At 51.0% G+C, this 23,122-nt stretch overlaps 1 protein-coding gene and 1 gene segment (V, D, J or C); both read right to left on the bottom strand.

Moving 5' to 3' along the window:
- Positions 1–5,200: 5,200 nt before the first annotated feature.
- LOC103169533 lies at positions 5,201–5,758 on the bottom strand. The segment is given in 2 exon segments: positions 5,201–5,601; positions 5,716–5,758. Coding segments are annotated over 2 exon segments (444 nt in total).
- An 8,912-nt stretch (positions 5,759–14,670) lies between these two features.
- Positions 14,671–21,609, bottom strand: LOC114813888. The gene is made up of 5 exons (XM_039912808.1): positions 21,502–21,609; positions 20,983–21,390; positions 20,099–20,367; positions 15,135–15,246; positions 14,671–15,032 (listed from the first exon to the last, which is right to left on the bottom strand). The coding sequence occupies exons 1-5, from the start codon at positions 21,542–21,544 to the stop codon at positions 14,671–14,673; spliced, it is 1,194 nt and encodes a 397-aa protein (XP_039768742.1). The 5' UTR covers positions 21,545–21,609.
- Between the last annotated feature and the right edge of the window lie 1,513 nt (positions 21,610–23,122).

Genomic DNA, 23,122 nt, shown 5'->3' with positions numbered 1-23,122 from the left:
GGCCACGTTACAGTAGAGCAGGCGCTGGGGAGACTTCGCAGGCTGCTGGCGATACCAGTGGATGTAAGTGATGCTTTTGTCGGAAAGCTCGCAGAGAAATGATGCCAATGCCCCGGCCCGTTTGGTGACGGAGACCATTGGCTGGTCAATGCTTAGTGCTGTCTGGCCAGCTGCGATGGGAGCAGAAAGGAAATCACCGTGGTGAGGATGAGGAGGAGGAGTAGGTGATTAAAGAGAAAGTTTTAGGCTGAGCTAATCCAGGATGAAAACAGCCAACTTACCAGGGAGCAGGACGGCAAGAAGGAGGGTGACAGACCCCAGCATGTCTCCACCTGCAGCACTTGGGGCTCTGGGAAGGAGGTAAGGAGGGGATTATGGTGGTTCTCACCTGTTCTGAGCCCCAAATGTTCTGAGATGGGGCCAACGACCTGTGGTTGGAGCTGTGAGCCACCAAGGTCTTCATGCCGCTGATTGGCTGGGCTCCTTGTGACTTGAATGAGGGGATGGAGGTGAAAGGTGATTGGGGTTACCTGGGTGTTATCACATGGTAACTTCATGATTATTGGTTGGCCGTGGGGCAGGGCTGGGAGGAGAAAGAAAAGATGACTTTATCTCATCTCCCTCCCCCACAAATTCAAGTCGCTTTCACGCTGTCTCTTCCTCTCATTTTCTCCTGGTTTTCTTGCTCTGGAGGCACAGGTAGCATAGGGAAAGGGGAATGAGGAGGTTGGGATAAAAGTTTGGGAAAAGCACTGTGCCTAGTACAGTGTCCTGTGCATCATATGTGTCCTGGTGATACTCGAGTATGGATAAAAGACCAGAACAGTTTGGTTGGCCCCTTGCAAACCTCTGTCTTTCAGGTTGGGTTCTACTTCTTTAGTGTCAGGGATGAGCGTATTGGTGCCCAGACCCTCAGTGATGAGCATATTGGTGCCCAGACCCTGAGAAGTGTGAGCAGAGGGCCCCAGTGTGACCGTGAATCTTGGCCTTCCTAGGTTAGCGCACCAGCTCCCAGCTCTTGGTGTTATTGACCCTCATGCTGTGCCCATGGAGGGCTCAGAGCAGGTGTACGAAACCCATCGCCAGAGAACAGTCCTCTGCTCTGGCTCCACCATCCAGGCTTCTCAGAAGTGAACCTGGGGAGAGGACAGATGATTCACTTAAGGATTCCTATCAGTTGGCAGCCAGGATCTTAGAGGGGTTCGATCGTCTCTGACTCACCTTTCACGCTCGCTGCTCTCCCACTATAGCCCAGTCCACACACTTCACTCTGCTAACACCATCCTACTCACTGTGCCTTGATCTCATCTCCCTCATCATCCACTTTTTGCTCACTCCTCTGGATGTGCTTGTCCCTCACCATCCACCAGATCACCGCTCTCCCCATCTTTTAAGCTCTAATAAAATCACACCTTCTCCAGGAGGTCTTCCCTGACTAATCTCTCATCTCCTTTCCCTATTCCCGTTTTTGTGTCCCCTAGGCATTTGGGTCTTTTCTTCCTAATCACCCCATCCCCACAATGCCATGGCACCTGTGAACAGATCCTTAAACCTTACTCCTTCCCCAAAACTGTGATACATTTTTGTGTCTGTCTCTCTTGCTAGATTGTAAACTCCACAAAGGGCAGAATTGTGTCTACCTTCTATATCGTACTCTCCCTGGGACCTAGTTCAGTGTTCTGCACACAGAAAGTGCTCAGTGATTAATTGATTGATTGATGGAGGAGGGACTGAGAGAGTAGAGGGTTTCGGGAGGGGCCAGGCTCACAGTGAGAGGCAGTTGCTCCACCCTTTGGACCTTAATTTTTGACTCTCTGAAATAGGTTCCGTGGAAAGTTATCTGCGTGGTAGGTTGGGGCCCAACCAGGTTGTTGATTGTCATTTTACAGGTTTAGGCCCCAGAGCAATCCCCGGGTGGGGGGATGGGGCTCAGGAAGGATGCTGGGTGATCCCAGAGCCCACAGGACATGAAAGCTCACTGTTTGAAAATGATAGTGGAATCTGTTAAGTCAGAATAGGACTGAAAAGGGAACTGAGAAGGGAACTGTGGGAATTGCGTTCTGTGCCCAGCCTTTGGATAAGGTGGGTGGAGCGGATGGGATTCTCCAGAGAAAGAGTGGCAAGATTGCCGTTTGCCACATGGGCACCCACCCCTGCCCCGACCACATTGTTTGCAAAGTAGACTGAAAAAATGGGTGATATTTATCACTGCTGGAGGTGTGGGAGTCAGGTCCTGCTCCTGGTAACTACAGACAGTGACTTTTTTTGTACAGGGAGTAGAGGGAGCTGTGTCACTGTGGAGTCCCAGCCGGCGCAGTAATAGGTGCCAGCATCACTCGTGCCCAGTGTCTCAATCTCCAAGAAGCAGTTTAGATCTTTTTTTCGGTAAGCAGAGAATTTGTCCGAACTGAATCCTGAATCCAACGTCTGCTTCGATGTGCCCAGGTTATAGTAGAGCAGGCGCTGGGGAGCCTTCCCAGGCTGCTGACGATACCAGTGGATGTAGGTGATGCTTTTCTGAGCAAATTCGCAGTGGATCCTTGCGGACTTCCCGGCCTGTTTGGTGATGGAGACCATTGGCTGGTTCATGGTGAGCGCCGTTTGTGCTGCTGGGATGGGGACAGAAAGTAAATGTCTTTGGTTAGGGGGAGGAGGAGGAGCAGGGAGAAGAGGAGGGAGAGCGGGAGAAGCGGGTAGAGTCCATAGCTCCAGACAGGGCTAACCCGGGGCTAAAGCAGCTGACTTACCGGGGAGCAGGGCAGCGACAAGGAGGGTGATGCGGGTCAGCATGTCTCTGGCTGCAAGCCCCGGGTCTCTGGGGAGGAGAGGACTGTGGTTCCCACCTATCTCTGAGCCCCAGATGTTCTGAACTGGGCTCTGGGCTCCGGGTCCTGGGGTTGGAGAGATGAATCACAGAGGTCTCCGCTCTGTTGATTGGCTGGGCTTCTTGCCTTTTGACTGGGATAGATGTGTATAGAGGAGAGGTGATTGGGCTACCAGAGCATGTTCACACTCATTCAATTGTATTTATTAAACACATACTATATGCAGACCACTGTACTAAGTGCTTGGAGTTTACAATTCAGCAATAGGTAGAGGTAATTCCTGCCCAACAACAGCCTCACAGTCTAAACGGGGGAGATAGACAGTTAAACAAAACAAAACAAGTAGTCTCAGGCGTGGGAGTCAGAAGGACCTGGCTTCTAGTCCCGGCTCTGCCACTTGCCTGCTGTGTGACCTTGGGTAAGTCACCATACTTCTCTGTCCGTCAGTTTCCTCATCTGTAAAATGGGCATTAAGACTGTAAACCCCCTGTGTGACAGGGATTGGGTCCAACCCAATTTTCTGGTGTCCATCCCAGTGTTTAGTACAATTCCTGGCACTTAGTAAGCACTTAACTAATATCACAGTTATTATTGTTATTATTATCTGGACTTCCAAGGGTCCTGCAAGGGGGTTGAAACCCCTCCCCCCTCCCCCAAAATTCAGCATCTTGAGTTTTCTTTGAGACAAAGCAGAGCCTTAATCAGATGCCCTGAGGCTACATTCATTCATTCAGTCGTACTTATTGAGCGCTTACGGTGCGCAGAGTACTGAACTTAGCTCTTGGGAAAGTATGATATGACAGACAGACTCCCTGCCCACAACAAGCTTGCAGTGTAAAGGAGGGGAGACAGACATCAATAAAATTAAATAAATTACAGAATTTATTGAAATTTATAATAAATAATAATAAATTTAGTAATTAAATTACATGAGTGCAGTGGGGCTGGGGGCGAGTAAAGAGAGATGCAGGCGTGAGTGGAAGGAAGAAGAGGAAAGGTGGGCTTAGTCTGAAAAGGCTTCTTGGAGGAGATGGTCACTGCTTGCTTGTTGGCCACGGGGGAGAGGTTGGAAGAGAAAGAGACGAGGCACGTCAGAGAGGCAGAGGGTTAGCAGGGGAAGCAGAGAGACCCCATCACACACCACTGCAGGTTACTTGGGCAATCCTGAGAAAAATGAAATGTTCTTGCCTGCACTTTACTGAAATATCAGCCAGTCAATAGTATGTACTGAACGCCTACTGTGTTCCCAGGATTACCAGGTGAGAGTAAAAGAGGAGAGAAAGATATGGACCCTGACTTGAAGGAGTTTATAATTAGGTAGGGTGTATCTAATACTGGTTGGAGAATTAGTCAGAGAATATAACTAATGAGGAGAGAAACAGGGACTCAGGTCTTTCTCCTTTCACTCAGGCCCAGGCAGGTTGTGAAAGTCGTGACTCTCCCGCTTGCTTCTCTCTAGGGCTTGATTTGTTCTGGAAGAGGTTATGGGACCCTGAACTCCAACCCCACTTCCTGCCCTCCTCCTCCCATCTGTGTCTATGAAGGACTTCCTATCTACATAGTAATGGTGGTGTTTGCTAAGAGCTTACTATGTGCCAAGCACTGTATGGAGTGCAAGGGTGGATACAATACAAGCAGCTGTGGCACAATCCCTGTCCCACATCCTTACATTTTTCTTATCTGTAATTTATTTTAACACCTGTCTCCCTTTTTGGGACTTCAAGTTCCTTCAGGGCCTGGACTGTGCCTACTGTATTGAACTCTATCAAACGTTCAGTTCAACACTCTGCCCCACAGTAGGTACTCAGTAACTACCAGTGATTAATTGATTGATTGATGTGTCAAGGAAAGCGGGGTGGGTTTTTGGACAGCCTGGGGGTCCAGTGAGGGGTGAGGGTCAATTAGTCCATCCGTTGATCATAGTTGTGTATTCTCTGGAATAAGTTCTGAGAACTTGGAGCCAATAAGTGGGCCTAACTGGGCTGTCAGTTGTCAGTTTTCAGGTTTAGGCCCCAGAATGGGAAGTGGCAGTGATTGCCATCCTGTTACTGGGAGAGTGGATGGAGTTCAGGGAGGATACTGAGTTGTCTCCGAACCCACCGGATATGGAAACCAGAGCGTCCTTCCGCAGACACCATTCCTTGGAGATGACTGTGGCATCTGCTCTGGCAGAGCAAGACTAGGAGGCCACCAGCCTCTGAGGATGGGATGGTGGGAAATATGCTCTGTTCCCAACTTCTGTCATCTGAGGAAGGGATGGTGGGGACGCTGAGATAATTCTCCAAAGAAAGAGCTGCAGGACAGACCTGTTAGCTCCAGAAACCAAATTAGGGCCTAATTTACCTTGCCAGAGAGCCTGAAACAGAGGGTGAGAATCACTGCTGGAGCTGTGGGGAACAGGCCGTGCTCCTGGTGACCACAGATGGTGGTTTTTGTGTGAGGGACGAGGGGAACTGTGACACTGTGGAGTTCCAGCTGGCACAGTAATAGGTGCCAGTATCACTCATGCTCAGTTTCTGTACTTTCAGGGTACAGCTTTGATTCATGGTCTTGTAAGTAGAAAATTTAACAGAGCTGGCTCCTGCATCCAGCTTAGTTTGAAGTGTGGCCAGGTTACAGTACAGCAGGCGCTGGGGAGCCTTCTCGGGCAGCTGGCGATACCAGTGGATGTAGGTGGTGCTTTGGTCAGAAGGTTTGCAGAGAAATGATGCCGATGACCCAGCCCGTTTGGTGTGGGAGACAGTTGGCTGGTCCATGGTGAGCGCTGTCTGGCAGGCTGCAGTGGGAGCAGAGAGTAAATCACTATGGGGAGGACAGGGGGGAGGAGGAGGAGGAGATTAAGGAGACAATTCTAAACTGAGCTAACCCAGGACGAAAGTAGCCGACTTACCAGGGAGCAGGGCAGCGAGGATGAAGGTGACACAACCTAGCATGTCTCCGCCTGCAGAGCTCCGGGCTCTCGGGAGGAGTCGAGGAGGAGATGATGGTGTTTCCCACCGGTACTGAGTTTGAAGTGTTCTGAAGTCGGCCGAGGCCCCGGGCCCGAGGCTGTTGGAGCGGTGAGTCACCGAGGTCTCCGCTCTACTGATTGGCTGGGCTCCCTGTGACTGGAATGAGGGGACTGAGGGGAAAGATGATTGGGGTAAACCAGGGCTCTATCACATAGTAACTACGTGCTTATTGGACATGGGGGAGGGCTGGGAGGAGAAAGAGAAGGCGCATGGATCTCATATCTCATGATGGCTCCGTACAGGTGTGTGAAACCCATCGCCAGAGAACAGTGCCCTGCTCTAGCTCTACCATCCACTATCCTTGCATGTGAACCTGGGGAGAAGGTAGAGGAATCAGTGAGATTCCCTACTGGTTCATGGCCAGGAGCTTAGAGGGTATCGATCCGCGCTGCCCCGCCTTCCATTCTCACTCATTTCCCATTAAAGCCCTACCCAGAAACTTTGCTCTGAAAATACCACCTTAGGCCCTGGGCCTCGATTTCATGTCCTTCATCATCCACTTCTTGCCAATGCATCCCTTCTGCCTGTAAATGCCCTCCCTTTCCCATCCATCAGACCACCACTCTCCCCACCTTTTAAGCCCTAAGAAAATCACATCTTTTCCAGGAGGTATTCTTTGAATAATCTCTCATATCCTAATCTCTCATATCCTTCCCCTCCCTCCCTTCTGTGTCACCAACTGACTTGTGTCTTTTTCCCCTATGCACTTGGATACCCACCACACTCCCACAATGCCACAACACTTATGTACATATCCTTATACCTAACTCCTTCCCCATATGTGAAATTCATTTTAGTGTCTGTCTCTCCTATTAAACTGTAAACTCCGTGGGGGTAGGGATCATGTCCACCTACCTCGGGCTCAGTTCAGTGTTCTGCACACAGAAAGTGCCTAGTAGCTGTGAATGATTGATTGGTTGATCGATGGAGGAGGGCCTGAGATAGTAAAGGATTTCCGGGGGTCCCAGGCTCACAGTGACGGGCAGTTGCTTCACCCTTTGGCCTTTAGTTCTCAGTTTCCTGGATTAAGTTCTGTGGAGAGATGGCTGCGTGGTTGGATCCAGCCCATTTGTCAGTTGTCAATTTACCAGTTTAGACCGCAGAGCAATCCTTGGGGGCTGGGTGGGCATCAGGAAGGATGCTGGGTTGTCACAGAGCCCAAAAAACGAGAGTCTGTGTTTTTCCGTGATCCCACTGCTTGGAGATGATGGTGGCGTCTGTTAAGATAGAGAAAGAGTGGGAGGCCACCCCTATCTGAGAAGGGAATGGTGGGAACTGTGATCTGTGCCCTACCTCAGGCTAAGATGGGTGGGGTTGCTAGGATTGTACTCCAGAGGAAGAGCTTTAAAACATCCGTTTAACCCTCAGGGCCCCACCAGAGTTTGTCAAGGAGACTGAAACACTGGGTGTGATTCACTTCTGGAGCTAAGGAGGGCAGACCCTGCTCTTGATAACTACAGACGGTGATATTTTCGTATGAAGGACGGAGGGACCTGTGTCACTGTGGAGTCCCAGCTGGCACAGTAATAGGTGCCAGCATCACTCACTTCCAGTTTCCTTATACTCAGGCTGCAGCTTTGATCTTTGCTCTTATAAGCATAGAATTTGTCTGAGCTGAATCCTGCATCCAGCCTAGGTTGAGCCATGGCCAGGTTATAGTAGAGCAGGCGCTGAGGACCCTTCCCAGGCTGCTGAAGATACCAGTGGACATAGTTAGCCTCGTTGTTGGAAAACTTGCAGAGAACTGAAGCTAATGTTCCAGCCTGTTTGGTGATGGAGACAACTGGCTGGTCCATGGTGAGCGCTGTCTGGCCAGCTGCAATGGGGGCAGAAAACAAATCACCTTGGTGAAGATGGGGAGGAGGTGGAGGAGACAATTCTAGGCTGAGCTAGCCCCGGGATGAAAACATTCGACTTACCGGGGAACAGGGCGGTGAGAAGGAGGGTGACTGAGCCCAGCATGTCACCGCCTGCAGTTTTGGGGGCTCTGGGAAGAGACGAGGAAGAGAGAACGATGGTTCCCGTTCAGTGGTCTGAAGTGGGGCTGGGGACCCTAGGGTTGGAGCGGTAAGTCACCAAGGTCTCCCCTCTGCTGATTGGCTGGGCTTCTTGTGACTGGAATGAGGGGATGGAGGGGAAAGGTGATTGGGGTAATCGGGTTGCTATCACATGGTAACTACATGTTTATTGGCGGCGGGGGAGAGCTGGGAGGGGAAAGAGAAGATGCATCTATCTTATTTCTCTCTCCACTATTTCAAGACTTCTTCCACACTGTTTTTTCTTCTCATTTTCATTGGCTCTGTGGAATACGTTCTGTGGAAAGATGGCTGCGTGGGTGGGCCCAACCGGGTTGTTGCTCTCAGTTTACAGGTTTAGGCCCCAGAGCGATCCCTGGGGGGGTGAAAGGTGCTAAGGGAGGATGCTGGCTTGTTCCAGAGGTCACAGGACATGAGAGCCAGAGTGTCCTACCAGGATCCTGCAGCTTGGAGATGATGGAGGCAGAGTAGGACTATGAGGTCACCAGTGTCTGAGAAGGGGATGGTGGGAATTGTGCTCTGGGCCCAACTTCTGGCTAAGGTGGGTGGGGCCGCTGGAGTAGTTCTCCAGAGAAAGAGCTGTAGGACACACATAGTCTGCCAAGAAGACTGAAGCAAAGGATGAGATTCACTGCTGGAGCTATGGAGGGCAGGCCTTGTTGCTTGGTAATGACAGACGGTGATATTTTTGTACAGAGAGCAAGGGGGCCTGTGTCACTGTGGGGTCCCAGCTGGCACAGTAATAGATGCCAGCATCACTCGTGCCCGGTTTCTGGACCTCCAGGGTGCAGCTTTGATCTTTGTTCTTGTAAGCGTAGAATTTGTCTGAACTGAATCCTGCATCCAGCTTGTGTTGAGACGTGGCCAGGTTATAGTAGAGCAGGCGCTGGAGAGCCTTCCCAGGCTGCTGGCGATACCAGTGGATGTACGTGATGCTTTTCTGAGAAAACTCACGGGGGATCTTCGTGGACTTCCCGGCCTGTCTGGTGATGGAAACTATTGGCTGGTCGAGGGAGACTGCCGCCTGTCCAGCTGCGATGGGGGCAGAGAGTAGATGTCTTTGATGATGAAGAGGAGGAGGGAGAGAAAGAGAAGGAGGAAAAGAACGCAGCTCCAAACAGGACTAAAGTGTGGTGAAAGCAGCCAACTTACCAGGGAGCAGGGCGGCAAGAAGAAGGGTGACGGACCCCAGCATGTCTCTGCTTGCAGTGCTCGGGGCTTTGGGGAGGAGACAAAGAGGAGAGGATGGTGGTTCCCTACTGTCCCCGAGCTCCAGGTGTTCTGAAGTGGGTCTGGGGGCCTTGGGTTTGGAGCGCTGAGTCACCGAGGCTTCGCTCTGCTGATTGGCTGGGCTTCTTGTGACTGGATGGAGGTCAGACGGACTGATGGAAGCTGAAAGGTGGTTGTTACGACCTCGGTGCTATCACATGGTAACCGCATGCTCTTGGCCATGGGGAAGGGCAGGGAGGCAAAATGCAAGATGAAGCTATCTCATTTCTCTCCCCACCAATTCAAAACACCTTTCACACCATCATTCCTTCTCACGGTCTCTCAGTTTTCTTGTTTTAGGAGCTCAGGTAGCATAGGGAGATGGGAATAAGGAGGTGGAAAGAAATATCGGGGTGAAACACTCTGCTTAGTAGAGTATCCTGTGCACCACAGGCGTTCTGTCGGGTGTATTGCTTGATGGATTGATTGTGTATAAAAGACCAGACCATGTTCTGTTGGTCACTTGCTAACCTCCGTCTTTCTAGGCTGGACTCTACTTCTTTGAAGGGCAGGAAGAGCATATCTGTGCTCAGACCCTGGGACATGTGGGAAGAAGACACAAAGTGTGATTTCGAATCTTGGCATTACTGGTTGAATTCACCAACTCTGGGTGTTATTGATCCCCATATTGTGCCCATGAGAGCTCAGTTCAGGCATATGAAGCCCCTCACCAGAGAACAGTCCTCTGTTCTGGCTCTACCACCCAGGCTCCTCTGAAGAGCGAGAAGAAGACAAGAGGTATCAGATGACCCGTAAGTGGCAGCCAGGATGTTAGAGGAGATTGATCTGCCCGGCTTCCACCTTCCATCCTCACTCCTCTCCCACTACAGCCCAGCTCACCCACTTTGCTCTGCTAACGCCATCCTTCTCACTGGGCCTCCATCTCATCTCCCTCATCTACTTTTTGCTCACACAATCCTTCCTGCCTGGAAGTTCATGCCCCCTCCCCATCCAACAGACCATTGATCTCCCCATTTATCAAGGCATATTAAATTACACCTTCTCCAGGTCTTCCCTAATTCATCTCTCACTACCTTCCCCTACTCTCCCTCCCTTCTGTGTCACCTATGCACTTGGTCCTGTTCCCACTAAGCCTTAGATACTTGCTTACAACACAGCACTTATGTACATATCCTTAAACCCTAATCCTTCCCACTATGTGTAATTTATTTTAGTGTCTGTCTCTCCTGTTAGTCAGTAAGGTCTGTGAGGGTTGGGATTGTGTCCACCTACTGAACGATACTCTCCCAAACGCTTTGTTCAATGTTCTGCACAGAGAAAGTGCTCGGTAACTACCAGTGATTGATGGATGGAGAAGGGAATGAGAGAGTAGAGAGTTTCAGGAGGGCCCAGGCTCACAGTGAAGGGCAGCTGCTTCACCCTTTGGCCCTTAGTTCTCAGTTCTCTGCAATAGGTTCCGTGGAAAGCCATCAGTGGGGGAAGTGCCAGCCAGGTAGGCTTGTTGTGAGTTTCCACGATTAGACTTCAGAACAATCCTTGTGTGGGTGTATGGGGCTCAAGGAGGATGTTGGGTGGTCACAGAGCCCACAGAACAGGAGAGCCAGAGTGTCCTTCCACAATCCTACTGCTTGGAGATGATGGAGGCTTCATTTAAGGCAGAGCAGGTTTGGGAGGCCACCAATGACTGAAAAGGGGTAGTGGGAATTCTGTTCTGTGCCCAAACTCTGGCATATGGTAGGGCTGCTGAAATTGTTCTCCACAGAAAGCTCCGCAGGACACATCTGTTTACTCCAGAAACCAAAGTGGGGCCCAACGTAGCTTGCCAAAGACTCTGAAACAGATGGTGAGATTCACTGTTGGAGCTGTTAGGGGGAGGCCCTGCTCCCGGTGATCAGAGACGGCAGCTTTTTGTATGAAGTGCGGAGGGAACTGCATCACTGTGGAGTCCCAGCTGGCACAGTAATAGGTGCCGACATCACTCATGCTCAGCTTCCATACTTTCAGGATACAGCTTAGGTAGTTGCTCTTGTAAGTGTAGAATTTGTCTGATCTGAATCCTGAATCCAGAGTGTGTTGAGATGTGGCCAGGTTACAGTAGAGCATGCGCTGGGGAGCCTTCCCGGCCTGCTGGCGATACCAGTGGATGTACGTGATGCTTTGTCCAGAAAACTTGCAGGGAAATGATGCCGATGTCCCGGCCTCTCTGGTGGTGGACACTATTTGCTGGTCCATGGTGAGCGCTGTCTGGCCAGCTGCAATGGGGGCAGAAAGTAAATCACTGTAGTGAAGACGGGGTAGGAGATTAAGGAAACAATTTTAGGTTGAGCTAACCCAGGATTAAAGCAGGCGACTTACCAGGGAGCAGGGTGGCGAGAAGAAAGGTGACAGACCCCAGCATGTCTCTGCCTGCAGCGCTCGGGGCTCTGGGGAAGAGGCGAGGAGGAGATGATGGTGGTTCCCACCTGTCTTAATCCCCAAGAGGTCTGAAGTGTGGCTCTGGGGTTGGAGCAGTGAGTCACCAAGGTCTCCATTCAGCTGATTGGCTTGACTTCTTGTGACTCGAATGAGGGGATGGAGGGGAAAGGTGAATGGGGTAACCGGGTCCTATCCCATGGTAACTACATACTTATTGGCCTTAGGTGAGGGCTGGGAGGAGAAAGGGAAGATGCATCTATTGCATTTCTCTCCCCTACTAAGTCAGGATTCCTTTCACATTGCCTTTTCTTCGCATTTTCTCTTGTATGGAGTATGGAGCTTTCTCGTATGGAGGGCACAGGTAGCATAGGGAAATGAGAATGAAGAGATAGAGAGAAAGGTTGGGTAGAAGCACTTTGCTTAATACAGTGGCATATGCATGTACAGTGGAGTGCACCTCAGGCATTCTGTCGATATTCTTTATTGTTGGATTGATTGATTGTGCATTAAAGATCAGAACAGGTTCAGTTGGCCACTTGCAAGCCTCTGTCCTTCAGTCTATCATCTACTTCTTTTGAGGCCTGGATGAGTGTATCGGTGACTGGACCCTCAGATACGTGAACAGGGGGCATTCTTGAATTAATTCACCAGCTCTGGGTGTTATTGCCCCCATCTTGTGCCCATGGGGACTTAGTACAGGTATTTGAAACCCTTAACCAGAGAATAGTGCTCTGCTCTGGCTCCATCACCCAGGTTCCTCTCAAGAGAACCTGGGAAGAAGGCAGAGGAATCACTAAGATGACTGATATGTAGCAGCCAGGGCACTAGAGAGGATCGATTTGCTCTAACCCAAATTCCATCCTCGTTCCTTTCCCAGTACAGCCCAACCCACAAACTTCACTCTGCAAACACTGGCCCACACACTTGGCCTTAATCTCAACTCCCTCATCATCCACTTCTTGCTCACACAACCCTTCCTGCCTGGAAGGGCCTGTCCCTTTTCATCCATCAGACCACCCCTCTCCCCATCATTCAACCCCTAATGACATTACACCTTCTCCAGGAAGTCTTCCCTGACTAATCTCTCACCTTCTGCCCCTACTTTACCTCCCTCGTGTGTCACCGGTGAACTTGGGTCTGATCCCCCTAAACACTTTGATATTCACTCCACCCCGGCAATACCGCAGCCCTTATGTACGTATCCTTATACCCTGCTCTTTCCCTCCATGTGTACTTAATTTCAGTGTCTGTCTCCCCTGCTGGACTGTTATTTCTGTGAGGACTGTGTCCAGCTCCTATATAGTACTCTTCATAGCGCTTAGTTCAGTGTTCTGCACACAGAAACTGCTCAATACCTACCAGAGATTAATTGATTGATTGATGGAGGAGGGACTCAGAGAGTAGAGGCTTTCAGGAGGGCCCCGGCTCAAAGTGAGAGGCCCTTAATTCTAGGATCTCTGGAATAGGTTCCATGGAGAGATGGCTGTCTCCGGTTCAGGCCCCAGAGAGATCCCTGGGTGAGTGGAAGGAGCTCAGGGAAGAAGCCGGGTTTAGAGAAGCAGAGTGGCTTAAAGAGCATGGGCTTGGGAGTCAGAGGTCATGAGTTCTAATCCCGGCTCTGCCACTTGTCAGCTGTGTGACTTTGGGCTAGTCACTTAACTTCTCTGTGCCTCAGTTACCTCATCTGCAAAATGGGGATTAAGACTGTGAGCCCCACGTGGGTCAATCTGATAATCTTATATCTATCCCAGCGCTTAGAACACCGCTTTGCACATAGTAAGCACTTAACAAATACCATTATTTTGTAGTAAGTGCTAGGGAAAGTGCAATACAACAAAATTAGCAAGATACTTTCATTCAATAGTATTTATTGAGCGCTTACTATGTGCAGAGCACTGTACTAAGCGCTTGGGATGAACAAGTCGGCAACAGATAGAGACAGTCCCTGCCGTTTGACGGGCTTACGGTCTAATCGGGGGAGACGGACAGATGAGAACAATGGCACTAAACAGCGTCAAGGGGAAGAACATCTCGTAAAAACAATGGCAACTAAATAGAATCAAGGCGATGTACAATTCATTAACAAAATAAATAGGGTAACGAAAATATATACAGTTGAGCGGACGGGTACAGTGCTGTGGGGATGGGAAGGGAGAGGTGGAGGAGCAGAGGGAAAAGGGGAAAATGAGGCTTTAGCTGCGGAGAGGTAAAGGGGGGATGGCAGAGGGAGTAGAGGGGGAAGAGGAGCTCAGTCTGGGAAGGCCTCTTGGAGGAGGTGATTTTTAAGTAAGGTTTTGAAGAGGGAAAGAGAATCAGTTTGGCGGAGGTGAGGAGGGAGGGCGTTCCGGGACCGCGGGAGGACGTGACCCAGGGGTCGACGGCGGGATAGGTGAGACCGAGGGACGGCGAGGAGGTGGGCGGCGAAGGAGCGGAGCATGCGGGGTGGGCGGTAGAAAGAGAGAAGGGAGGAGAGGTAGGAAGGGGCAAGGTGATGGAGAGCCTTGAAGCCTAGAGTGAGGAGTTTTTGTTTGGAGCGGAGGTCGATAGGCAACCACTGGACCTACCCACGTGACCTACGTGAGATACGTGACCTACCCACAGTGCTCTCCATATAGTAGAGAAGCAGCACCGCGTACTGGATAGAGGAGGGACCTGGGAGCCAGAAGGTTCTAATTCCAGCTCCACCACTTGTCTGCTTTGTGACCTTGGGCAAGTCGCTTCACTTCTCTGGGCCTCAGGTGCCTCATCTGTAAAATGGGGATTGAGACTGTGAGCCCCAGGTGGGATAGGGACTGTGTCCAATCCAATTTGCTCGTATAACCTGTCACATAATAAGCGCTTAACAAATACCATCATCATCATCATTCTAGAGCCCACAGGACAGGAGAACCAGAGTGTCCTTCCACAATTTCACTGCTTGGAGACTTTGGTCGCATCTGTTAAGGCAGAGCAAGACTGGGAAGCCACCAGTGTCTGAGAAGGGGATGGAGAGAATTGTGCTCTGTGGCCAACCTCTGGCTAAGGTAGGTGGAGCTGCTGGGATTGTTCTCCAGAGAAAGACCTGCAGGACAGATCAGGGCCTCAGGGCCCCCCGTAGTTTGTCAAGGAGCCTGAAACAATGCGTGAGATTCATATGGAGGGTGTCCTCGGTAACTACAGACGGTGATATTTTTGTATGAAGGGCGGAGGGACCTGTGTCACTGTGGAGTCCCAGCTGGCACAGTAATAGGTGCCCGCATCACTCACTTCCAGTTTTCTTACACTCAGAGTACAGCTTTGATCTTTGGTCTTGTAAGTATAGAATTTGTCTGAGCTGAATCCTGAAACCAGCTTTTGTTGAGACGTGGCCAGGTTAAAGTAGAGTAGGAGCTGGGGAGCCTTCCCAGGCTGCTGGCGATACCAGTGGATGTACGTGATGCTTCGGCTGGAAAACTCACAGGGAAGTGATGCCATTTTCCCCGTCTGTTTGGTGATGGAGACCATCGGCTGGTCCATGGTGAGCGCTGTCTGGCCAGCTGCAGAAAGCAAATCACCGTGGTGAGGACGGGGAGGAGGCAGAGGAGTTGGAAGAGACAACTGTAGGCTGAACTAACCGGGGATGAAAGCAGCCGACTTACCAGGGAGCAGGACGGCGAGAAGTAGGGTGACATAACTCAGCATGTCTCTGCCCGCAGCGCTCGGGCTCTGGAGAGAAGGCAAGGGGAAGGTGACGGTGGTTCTCACCTGACCCTGGGCCCCAAGAGTTCTGAAATGGGACTGGGGACCCTAAGGTTGGATCTGTGAGTCGCAGAAGTCTCCACTCTGCTGTTTGGCTGGGTTTCTTGTGATGTGAATGAGGGGGTAAAGGGGAAAGGTGATTGGTGTAAGCCGGGTGCTGGTAAATGGTAACCTCATGCTCATTGGCCTCGGTGGAAGGCTGGGAGGAGTAAGGGAAGATATTCCCTCCCCCACCAATTCAAGACTCCTTTCACACTGTCTTTTCTTCTCATTTTCTTCCAGTTTTCTTGTTCTGAGGGCACAGGTAGCATGAGGATTTAGGAGTGAGAAGGTTTGGAGAAAGGTTGGGGAGAATCGCCTTTCTTAGTACAGTATCCTTTGCACCATAGGCATTCTGTTGACACTTTTTATTGATGGACGGAATGACTGTGGATAAAAGACCAGAACAGGTTTGGCTGGCTGCTTACAACCGTCCATCCTTCAGTCTGGACTCTACTTCTTTCAAGGTCAGGATGAGCTAATCAGTCCCTGGACCCTGAGACATCTGGGGAGGGGGCACCAAGTGAGATCTTGACCCTTGGCGCTCCTGGTCCAGGGCACCAGCTCTGGGTGTTATTGACTTCCATGTTGTGCCCAAGGGGGGAGTCAGTGCAGGCATATGACACTGGTAATGTGTTCATCATCAGCGTGGCTCACTGGAAAGAGCACGGGCTTGGGAGTCAAAGGTCGTGGGTTCTAATCCTGGCAAGTCACTTTTCTCTGTGCCTCATCTGTAAAATGGGGATTAAGACTGTAAACCCCACACGGGACAACCTAATCACCTTGTATCTACCCAGCGCTTAGAAAAGTGCTTGGCACACAGTAAGCGCTTAACAAATACTAAATTATTATTATTAACAGTACTCTACTCTGGCTTTATCGACGACGCTCCTCAGTGGCTACCAGGATGGTAGAGGGGGATAGATTTGCTAATCTCCACCTTCCATTTTCACTTCTCTCCTACTACAGTCCAGCACACTCACCTCACTCTGCTAACACCATTCTCCTCACTGAGCCTTGATCTCATCTCCCTCATCGTTCACTACTTGCTCATGCAAATCCTCCCATCCAGGAAGTGCCTTCCCCTTCCTCTCCATGAGGCCACCATTCTCCCCAACTTTTAAGCCCTAATCAAATCTCATCTTCTCCAGGAGGACTTGCCTGACCATTCTCTCACATCCTCCCCCTACACTCTCTCCGTTCTGTGTCACCAGGGAACTCGGGTCCGTTCCCCTTAACTACTTTGACACCCCGCCCACAAACGCCACAGCACTTATGTGCATATCCTTATACTCTGCTCCTTCCCTCTATCTATAAGTCATTTTTGTGCCTGTCTCTCTTGCTGGAATGTAAACTCTGAGGGTTGGGATGTTTCCACCTACTGTATGGTACTCTCCCTGTTCAGTGTTCTGCACAGAGGAAGTGCTCAATAACTACCAGTGATTGATTGATTGATTGAGGAGGGCCTGAGAGAGTAATACTACTAATAATAATAATGTTGGTATTTGTTAAATGCTTACTATGTGTAGAGCACTGTTCTAAGCGCTGGGGTAGATACAGGGTAATCACGTTGTCCCACGTGAGGCTCGCAGTCTTCATCCCCATTTTAAAGATGAAGGAACTAAGGCACAGAGAAGTTAAGTGACTTGCCCACGGTCACACAGTTGACAAGTGGCAGAGCCGGGATTCGAACCCATGACCTATGACTCCCAAGCCTGGGCTCTTTCCACTGAGCCACACTGCTTCTCTAGTAGAGTGTTCATTCATTCATTCAATAGTATTTATTGAGCGCTTACTATGTGCAGAGCACTGTACTAAGCGCTTGAGATGAACAAGTCGGCAACAGATAGAGACAGTCCCTGCCATTTGACGGGCTTACGGTCTAATCGGGGGAGACGGACAGACGAGAACAATGGCGATAAATAGAGTCAAGGGGAAGAACATCTCGTAAAAACAATGGCGACTAAATAGAATCGAGGCGATGTACAATTCATTAACAAAATAAATAGGGTAACGAAAATATATACAGTTGAGCGGACGAGTACAGTGCTGTGGGGATGGGAAGGGAGAGGTGGAGGAGCAGAGGGAAAAGGGGAAAATGAGGCTTTAGCTGCGGAGAGGTAAAGGGGGGATGGCAGAGGGAGTAGAGGGAGAAGAGGAGCTCAGTCTGGGAAGGCCTCTTGGAGGAGGTGAGTTTTAAGTAGGGTTTTGAAGAGGGAAAGAGAATCAGTTTGGCGGAGGTGAGGAGGGAGGGCGTTCCGGGACCGCGGGAGGACGTGACCCGGGGGTCGACGGCGGGATGGGCGAGACCGAGGGATGGCGAGGAGGTGGGCGGAAGAGGAGCGGAGCGTGCGGGGTGGGCGGTAGAAAGAGAGAAGGGAGGAGAGGTAGGAAGGGGCGAGGTGATGGAGAGCCTCGAAGCCTAGAGTGAGGAGTTTTTGTTTGGAGCGGAGGTCGATAGGCAACCACTGGAGTTGTTTAAGAAGGGGAGTGACATGCCCAGATCGTTTCTGCAGGAAGATGAGCCGGGCAGCGGAGTGAAGAATAGACCGGAGCGGGGCGAGAGAGGAGGAAGGGAGGTCAGAGAGAAGGCTGACACAGTAGTCTAGCCGGGATATAACGAGAGCCCGTAACAGTAAGGTAGCCGTTTGGGTGGAGAGGAAAGGGCGGATCTTGGCGATATTGTAGAGGTGAAACCGGCAGGTCTCGGTAACGGATAGGACGTGTGGGGTGAACGAGAGAGACGAGTCAAGGATGACACCGAGATTGCGGGCCCGAGAGACGGGAAGGATGGTCGTGCCATCGACGGTGATAGAGAAGTCTGGGAGAGGACTGGGTTTGGGAGGGAAGATGAGGAGCTCAGTCTCGCTCATGTTGAGTTTTAGGTGGCGGGCCGACATCCAGGTGGAGACGTCCCGGAGGCGGGAGGAGATGCGAGCCTGAAGGGAGGGGGAGAGGACGGGGCGGAGATGTAGATCTGCGTGTCATCTGCGTAGAGATGGTAGTCAAAGCCGTGAGAGCGAATGAGTTCACCGAGGGAGTGAGTGTAAATGGAGAACAGAAGAGGGCTGAGAACTGACCCTTGAGGAACTCCAACAGTTAAAGGATGGGAGGGGGAGGAGGCTCCAGCGAAGGAGACCGAGAATGACCGGCCAGAGATGTAAGAGGAGAACCGGGAGAGGACGGAGTCCGTGAAGCCAAGGTGAGATAAGGTATGGAGGAGGAGGGGATGGTCGACAGTGTCAAAGGCAGCAGAGAGGTCAAGGAGGATTAGAATGGAGTAGGAGCCATTGGATTTGGCAAGAAGGAGGTCACGGGTGACCTTAGAGAGAGCAGTCTCGGTAGAGTGGAGGGGACGGAAGCCAGATCGGAGGGGGTCTAGGAGAGAATGGGAGTTAAGGAATTCCAAGCATCGATCGTAGACGACTCGTTCTAGGATTTTGGAAAGGAAGGGTAGTAGGGAGATAGGGCGATAACTGGAGGGGGAAGTGGGGTCAAGAGCGGGTTTTTTTAGGATGGGGGAGACGTGGGCATGTTTGAAGGCAGAGGGGAAGGAGCCCTTGGAGATTGAGTGGTTAAAAAGAGAAGTTAAGGAAGGTAGGAGGGCAGGGGCGATGGTTTTAAGAAGGTGAGAGGGAATGGGGTCCGAGGCGCAGGTGGAGGGGGTGGCACTTGCGAGGAGAGAGATCTCCTCTGAGGATACTGCAGGGAAGGAAGGGAAAGTAGGGGAGGGGGTCGGTGGGGGGGAGGGGAGAGGCGGAGGGGTGACTTTGGGGAGCTCAGACCTGATCGTGTTGATTTTCGTGAGGAAATAGGTGGCCAGATCATTGGGGGTGAGAGATGGGGGAGGGGGAGGAACAGGGGGCCTAAGGAGAGAGTTAAAGGTCCGGAACAGTCGGCGGGGGTGACGGGCATGGTTGTCGATGAGGGAGGAGAAGAAGCTTTGCCTGGCGGAGGAGAGGGCAGAGTTAAGGCAGGAAAGGATAAATTGAAGGTCCAGGCTCACAGTGAGGGGCAGTTGCTCCACCCTTTGGCCTTCAGTTCTCAGCTCCCTGAATTATGTTCTGTGGAAAGATGGCTGCGTGGGGGGGCCCAGCCAGTTGGCATTTTATGGGTTTAGGCACCAAAGTGATCCCTGAATGGCTGGGTGAGGCTCGGGGAGGATGGTGGGTTGTCCCAAAGCCCAACGGACATGAGAATCAGAAAATCCTTCCATGATCCCACTGCTTGGAGGCAATGGAAAGAGGAAAAAGTGGGAATCCATCACTGTCTGAGAAGGAAAAGGTGGGAATTGTGCTCTGTGCCCAACCTCTGGCTAAGGTGGGTGGGTTACTGGAATTGTTCACCAGAGAAAGAGCTGCAGAATAGATCCGTTTATCCCTCAGGGGTCCCCATAGTTTTTCAAGGAGCCTGAAACAATGGGTGTGATTCACTGCTGCAACTATGGAAGGCAGACCCTGCTCTTGATAATAATAACAATAATGTCGGTATTTGTTAAGTGCTTACTATGTGCAGAGCACTGTTCTAAGCGCTGGGGGAGATACAGGGTGATCAGGTTGTCCCACGTGGGGCTCACAGTTTTAATCCCCATTTTACAGATGAGGGAACTGAGAAATAAAGTGACTTGCCCACGGTCACACAGCTGACAAGTGGGGAATCAGGATTCGAACCCATGACCTCTGACTCCCAAGCCCGGGCTCTTTCCACTGAGCCACGCGGCTTCTGTTGATAACCACAGATGTTGATATTTTTGTATGGGGAGTAGATAGACCTGTGTCACTGTGGAGTCCCAGCTGGCACAGTAATAGGTACCAGCATCACTCACTTCAAGTTTCCTTACATTCAGGATGAAGCTTTGATCTTTGATCTGGAAAGCACTGAATTTTTCTGAGCTGAGTCTTGATTCTAGTGTGGGTTTAGACGTGGCCAGGTTATAGTAGAGCAGGCGCTGAGGAGCCTTTCCAAGCTGCTGCCAATACCAGTGGATGTACGTGATCCTTTCGTCAGAAAACTTGCAGAGAAATGTTGCTGTCTTCCCTGTCTGTTTGGTGAGGGAGATCATTGACTGGTCCATGGTGAGCGCTTTCTGGCCAGCTGCAAAGGGAGAAGAAAGCAAATCACTGTAGTGAGGACGGGGAGGAGGAGGAGGTGGCAGAGACAATTCTAGGATGAGCTGACCCAGGAAGAAAGCAGCGGACTTACCAGGGAACAGCGTGGTGAGAAGGAGGGTGATAGAACCCAGCATGTCTCCTTCTGCAGCACTCTGGCTTCTGGGGAGAAAGCAAGGAGGAGAGGATGGTGGGTTCCACCTGATCTGGAGCCTCGAGTGTTTTTGAAATGGGCTCAGGACCTTGGGGTTAGAGCGGTGAGTCACTTAGCTCTCCCATCTGATGATTGGCTGGGCTTCTTGTCGGTGGAAGAAGGGGGCGGAGGGGAAAGGTGATTGGGGTAACCTGGGTGCTCTCGCATGGTAACTCCATGCTTATCGACCACGGGGGAGAGCTGGGAGAATAAAGGGAAGCTGCATCTAACTCATTTGCTTCCCCCACCAAATTCGAGACCTCTTTCGCACGGTCTTTGCTTGCCATTTTCTCCCAGTTTTCTTGTTTTATGGTTCCACTTAGGATAGGGATATGGGGACAAAGAAGGCCGGGAAGAAGCACCATGCTTAGTGTGGTGTCCTGTGCACCTTTAGCGTTCCGTTGATACTTTTGATCGATGGATTGATTGCCTCCTGTGACCATGTCTCCTGGTGATCACAGATGGTGGTTTTTTGTATGAGGAGTGGGGGGAACTGTGTCACTGTGGAGTCCCAGCTGGCACAGTAATAGGTGCCGGTATCACTCATGCTCAGTTTCTGTACTTTCAGGGCACAGCTATGATCTATACTCTGGTAAGTAGAAAACTTATCGGAGCTGAATCCTGCATCCAGCTTGGGTTGAGATGTGGCCACGTTACAGTAGAGCAGGCGTTGGGGAGGCCTTCTGGGCTGCTGGTGATACCAGTGGATGTAGGTGGTCTTTTGGTCAGAAAGCTTGCAGAGAAATAATGCCGATGACCCAACCCGTTTGGTACGGGAGACAATCGTCTGGTCCACGGTGAGGGCTGTCTGGACAGCTGCAGTGGGAGCAGACAGTAAATCATTATGGTGAGAGCAGGGAGGAGGAATAGGAAATTAAGGAGACAATTCTAAACTGAGCTAACCCAGGATGAGAGTCGTCGACTTACCGGGGAGAAGGGCAGCAAGGACGAAGGTGACAAGACCCAACATATCTCTGCCTGCAGAGCTCGGGGCTCTGGGGAGGAGACAATGGGGAGACGAAGGTCGTTCCCACCTGTGCTGAGCCTCAAGTGTTCTGAAGTTGGGCCGAGGGCCTGGGGTTGGAGCGGTGAATCACTGAGGTCTCCACTCTGTTGATTGGCTGGGCTTCTTGTGACTGAAATGAGGGGACTGAGAGGAAAGATGATTGGGGTAAACCAGGGTGCTATCACATAGTAACTACGTGCTTATTGGACATGGGGAAGGGCTGGGAGGAGAAAAAGATGCATCTATCCTTCTTTTTCCCCACCAATTCAAGACCCCTTTCACACTGTCTTTGTCATTTTCTCCTAGTTTTCTTGTTTTGTTGGCTCCGTTAAGGTAGGGTTATGGGAACAAGGAAGGCTGGGGAGAAGCACCATGCTCAATGCAGTGTCCTGTGCACCACCGATGTTCTGTTGATACCTCTGAATGATGGATTGAGTGTGGATAAAAGACCAGAACAAGTTCAGGTGACCACTTGCAAACCTCCATCCCTCAGGCTGGTCTCTACTTCTTTTGAGGCTGGGATGAGCATATAGATGTCCAGACTCTGGGACATACGGGCAGGGGCACCAAATGAGACCTCAAACCTTGGAGCTCCTGATTCAGGGCACTAGTTCTTCATATTACTGACCCCCATGTTGGGGACTCAGTGCAGGCATATGAAACCCATCATCAGTGCTCTGCTCCGACTCCACCACCCACCCTCCTCAGAAGTGAACCTGGGGAGAAAACAGAGAGGAGTCACTGAGATTTTCTATGAGTTGGCAGCCAGGATCTCAGAGGGGATCCTCGCTCCTCTCCCACTACAGCCCAGTGCACACTTTGCTCTGCTAATACCATCTTAATCACTGTGCCTTGATCACATTTCCTTCATCATCCACGTCTTGCTCACACAATCCCTCCTGACTGGAAGTGCCTGCCCCTTCCCAGCCATCAGACCACCACTCTCCCCATATTTTAAACTGTAATAAAGACACGCCTTCTCCAGGAAGTCTTCCCTGACTAATCTCTTATCTCTTTCTCTCCCACCCTTCTGTATCACCTCTGCTCTTGGGTCTGTTCCCCCTAAGTACTTTGATGCTCACCCCACTCCCCAACTCCACAACACCAGTGTACAAACCCTTATACCCTGCTCCTTCCCCCTTTGTATAATTAATGTTATTGTCAGTCTCTCCTACTAGACTGTAAACTCCGGGATTGTGTCCACCAGCTGTGTAGTACTGCCCCTCGCACTTTGCTGAATGTTCTGCACACAGAAAATCCTCAAAATTTCCCAGTAATTGATTGATAGATTGATTGAGGAAGGCCTGAGAGGAGAGAGGTTTTCAGGTGGGGTCAGACTCTCAGTGAGAGGCAGTTTTCTCCCATTTTAACTGTAGTTCTACGGTTCTCAGGGTAGGTGTCATGGAAATGTGACTGAGTGGGTGGTCTCAGCCAAGTTCCTGTTGGTCATTTTACAGGTTTAGGCCCCAGAGTGATCCCTGGGTGGATGGGTGAGGCCCAGGGAAGATGCTGGATTGTTCCAGAGCCCACAGGACATGAGAG

The sequence above is a fragment of the Ornithorhynchus anatinus genome, chromosome 8 (assembly GCF_004115215.2).
Source record: "Ornithorhynchus anatinus isolate Pmale09 chromosome 8, mOrnAna1.pri.v4, whole genome shotgun sequence".
Taxonomy (NCBI): domain Eukaryota; kingdom Metazoa; phylum Chordata; class Mammalia; order Monotremata; family Ornithorhynchidae; genus Ornithorhynchus; species Ornithorhynchus anatinus.
This window is presented reverse-complemented; position numbering and strand designations above follow the sequence as displayed.

Bases quoted from the DNA above. Each gene is read 5' to 3' on its own strand.
- LOC114813888 (XM_039912808.1), bottom strand. From the start codon at position 21,544: ATGTTGGGTCTTGTCACCTTCGTCCTTGCTGCCCTTCTCCCCG. The intron at 15,247-20,098 runs GTGAGTGATGCT...CTTGGGGCCCAG, and splicing joins TGAATGTAAGGAAACTTGAA to GGTCAGGTGAGAACCACCGT. The intron at 15,033-15,134 runs GTAAGTCGGCTG...TGCTTTCTGCAG, and splicing joins TCTCGCCGTCCTGCTCCCTG to CTGGCCAGACAGCGCTCACC.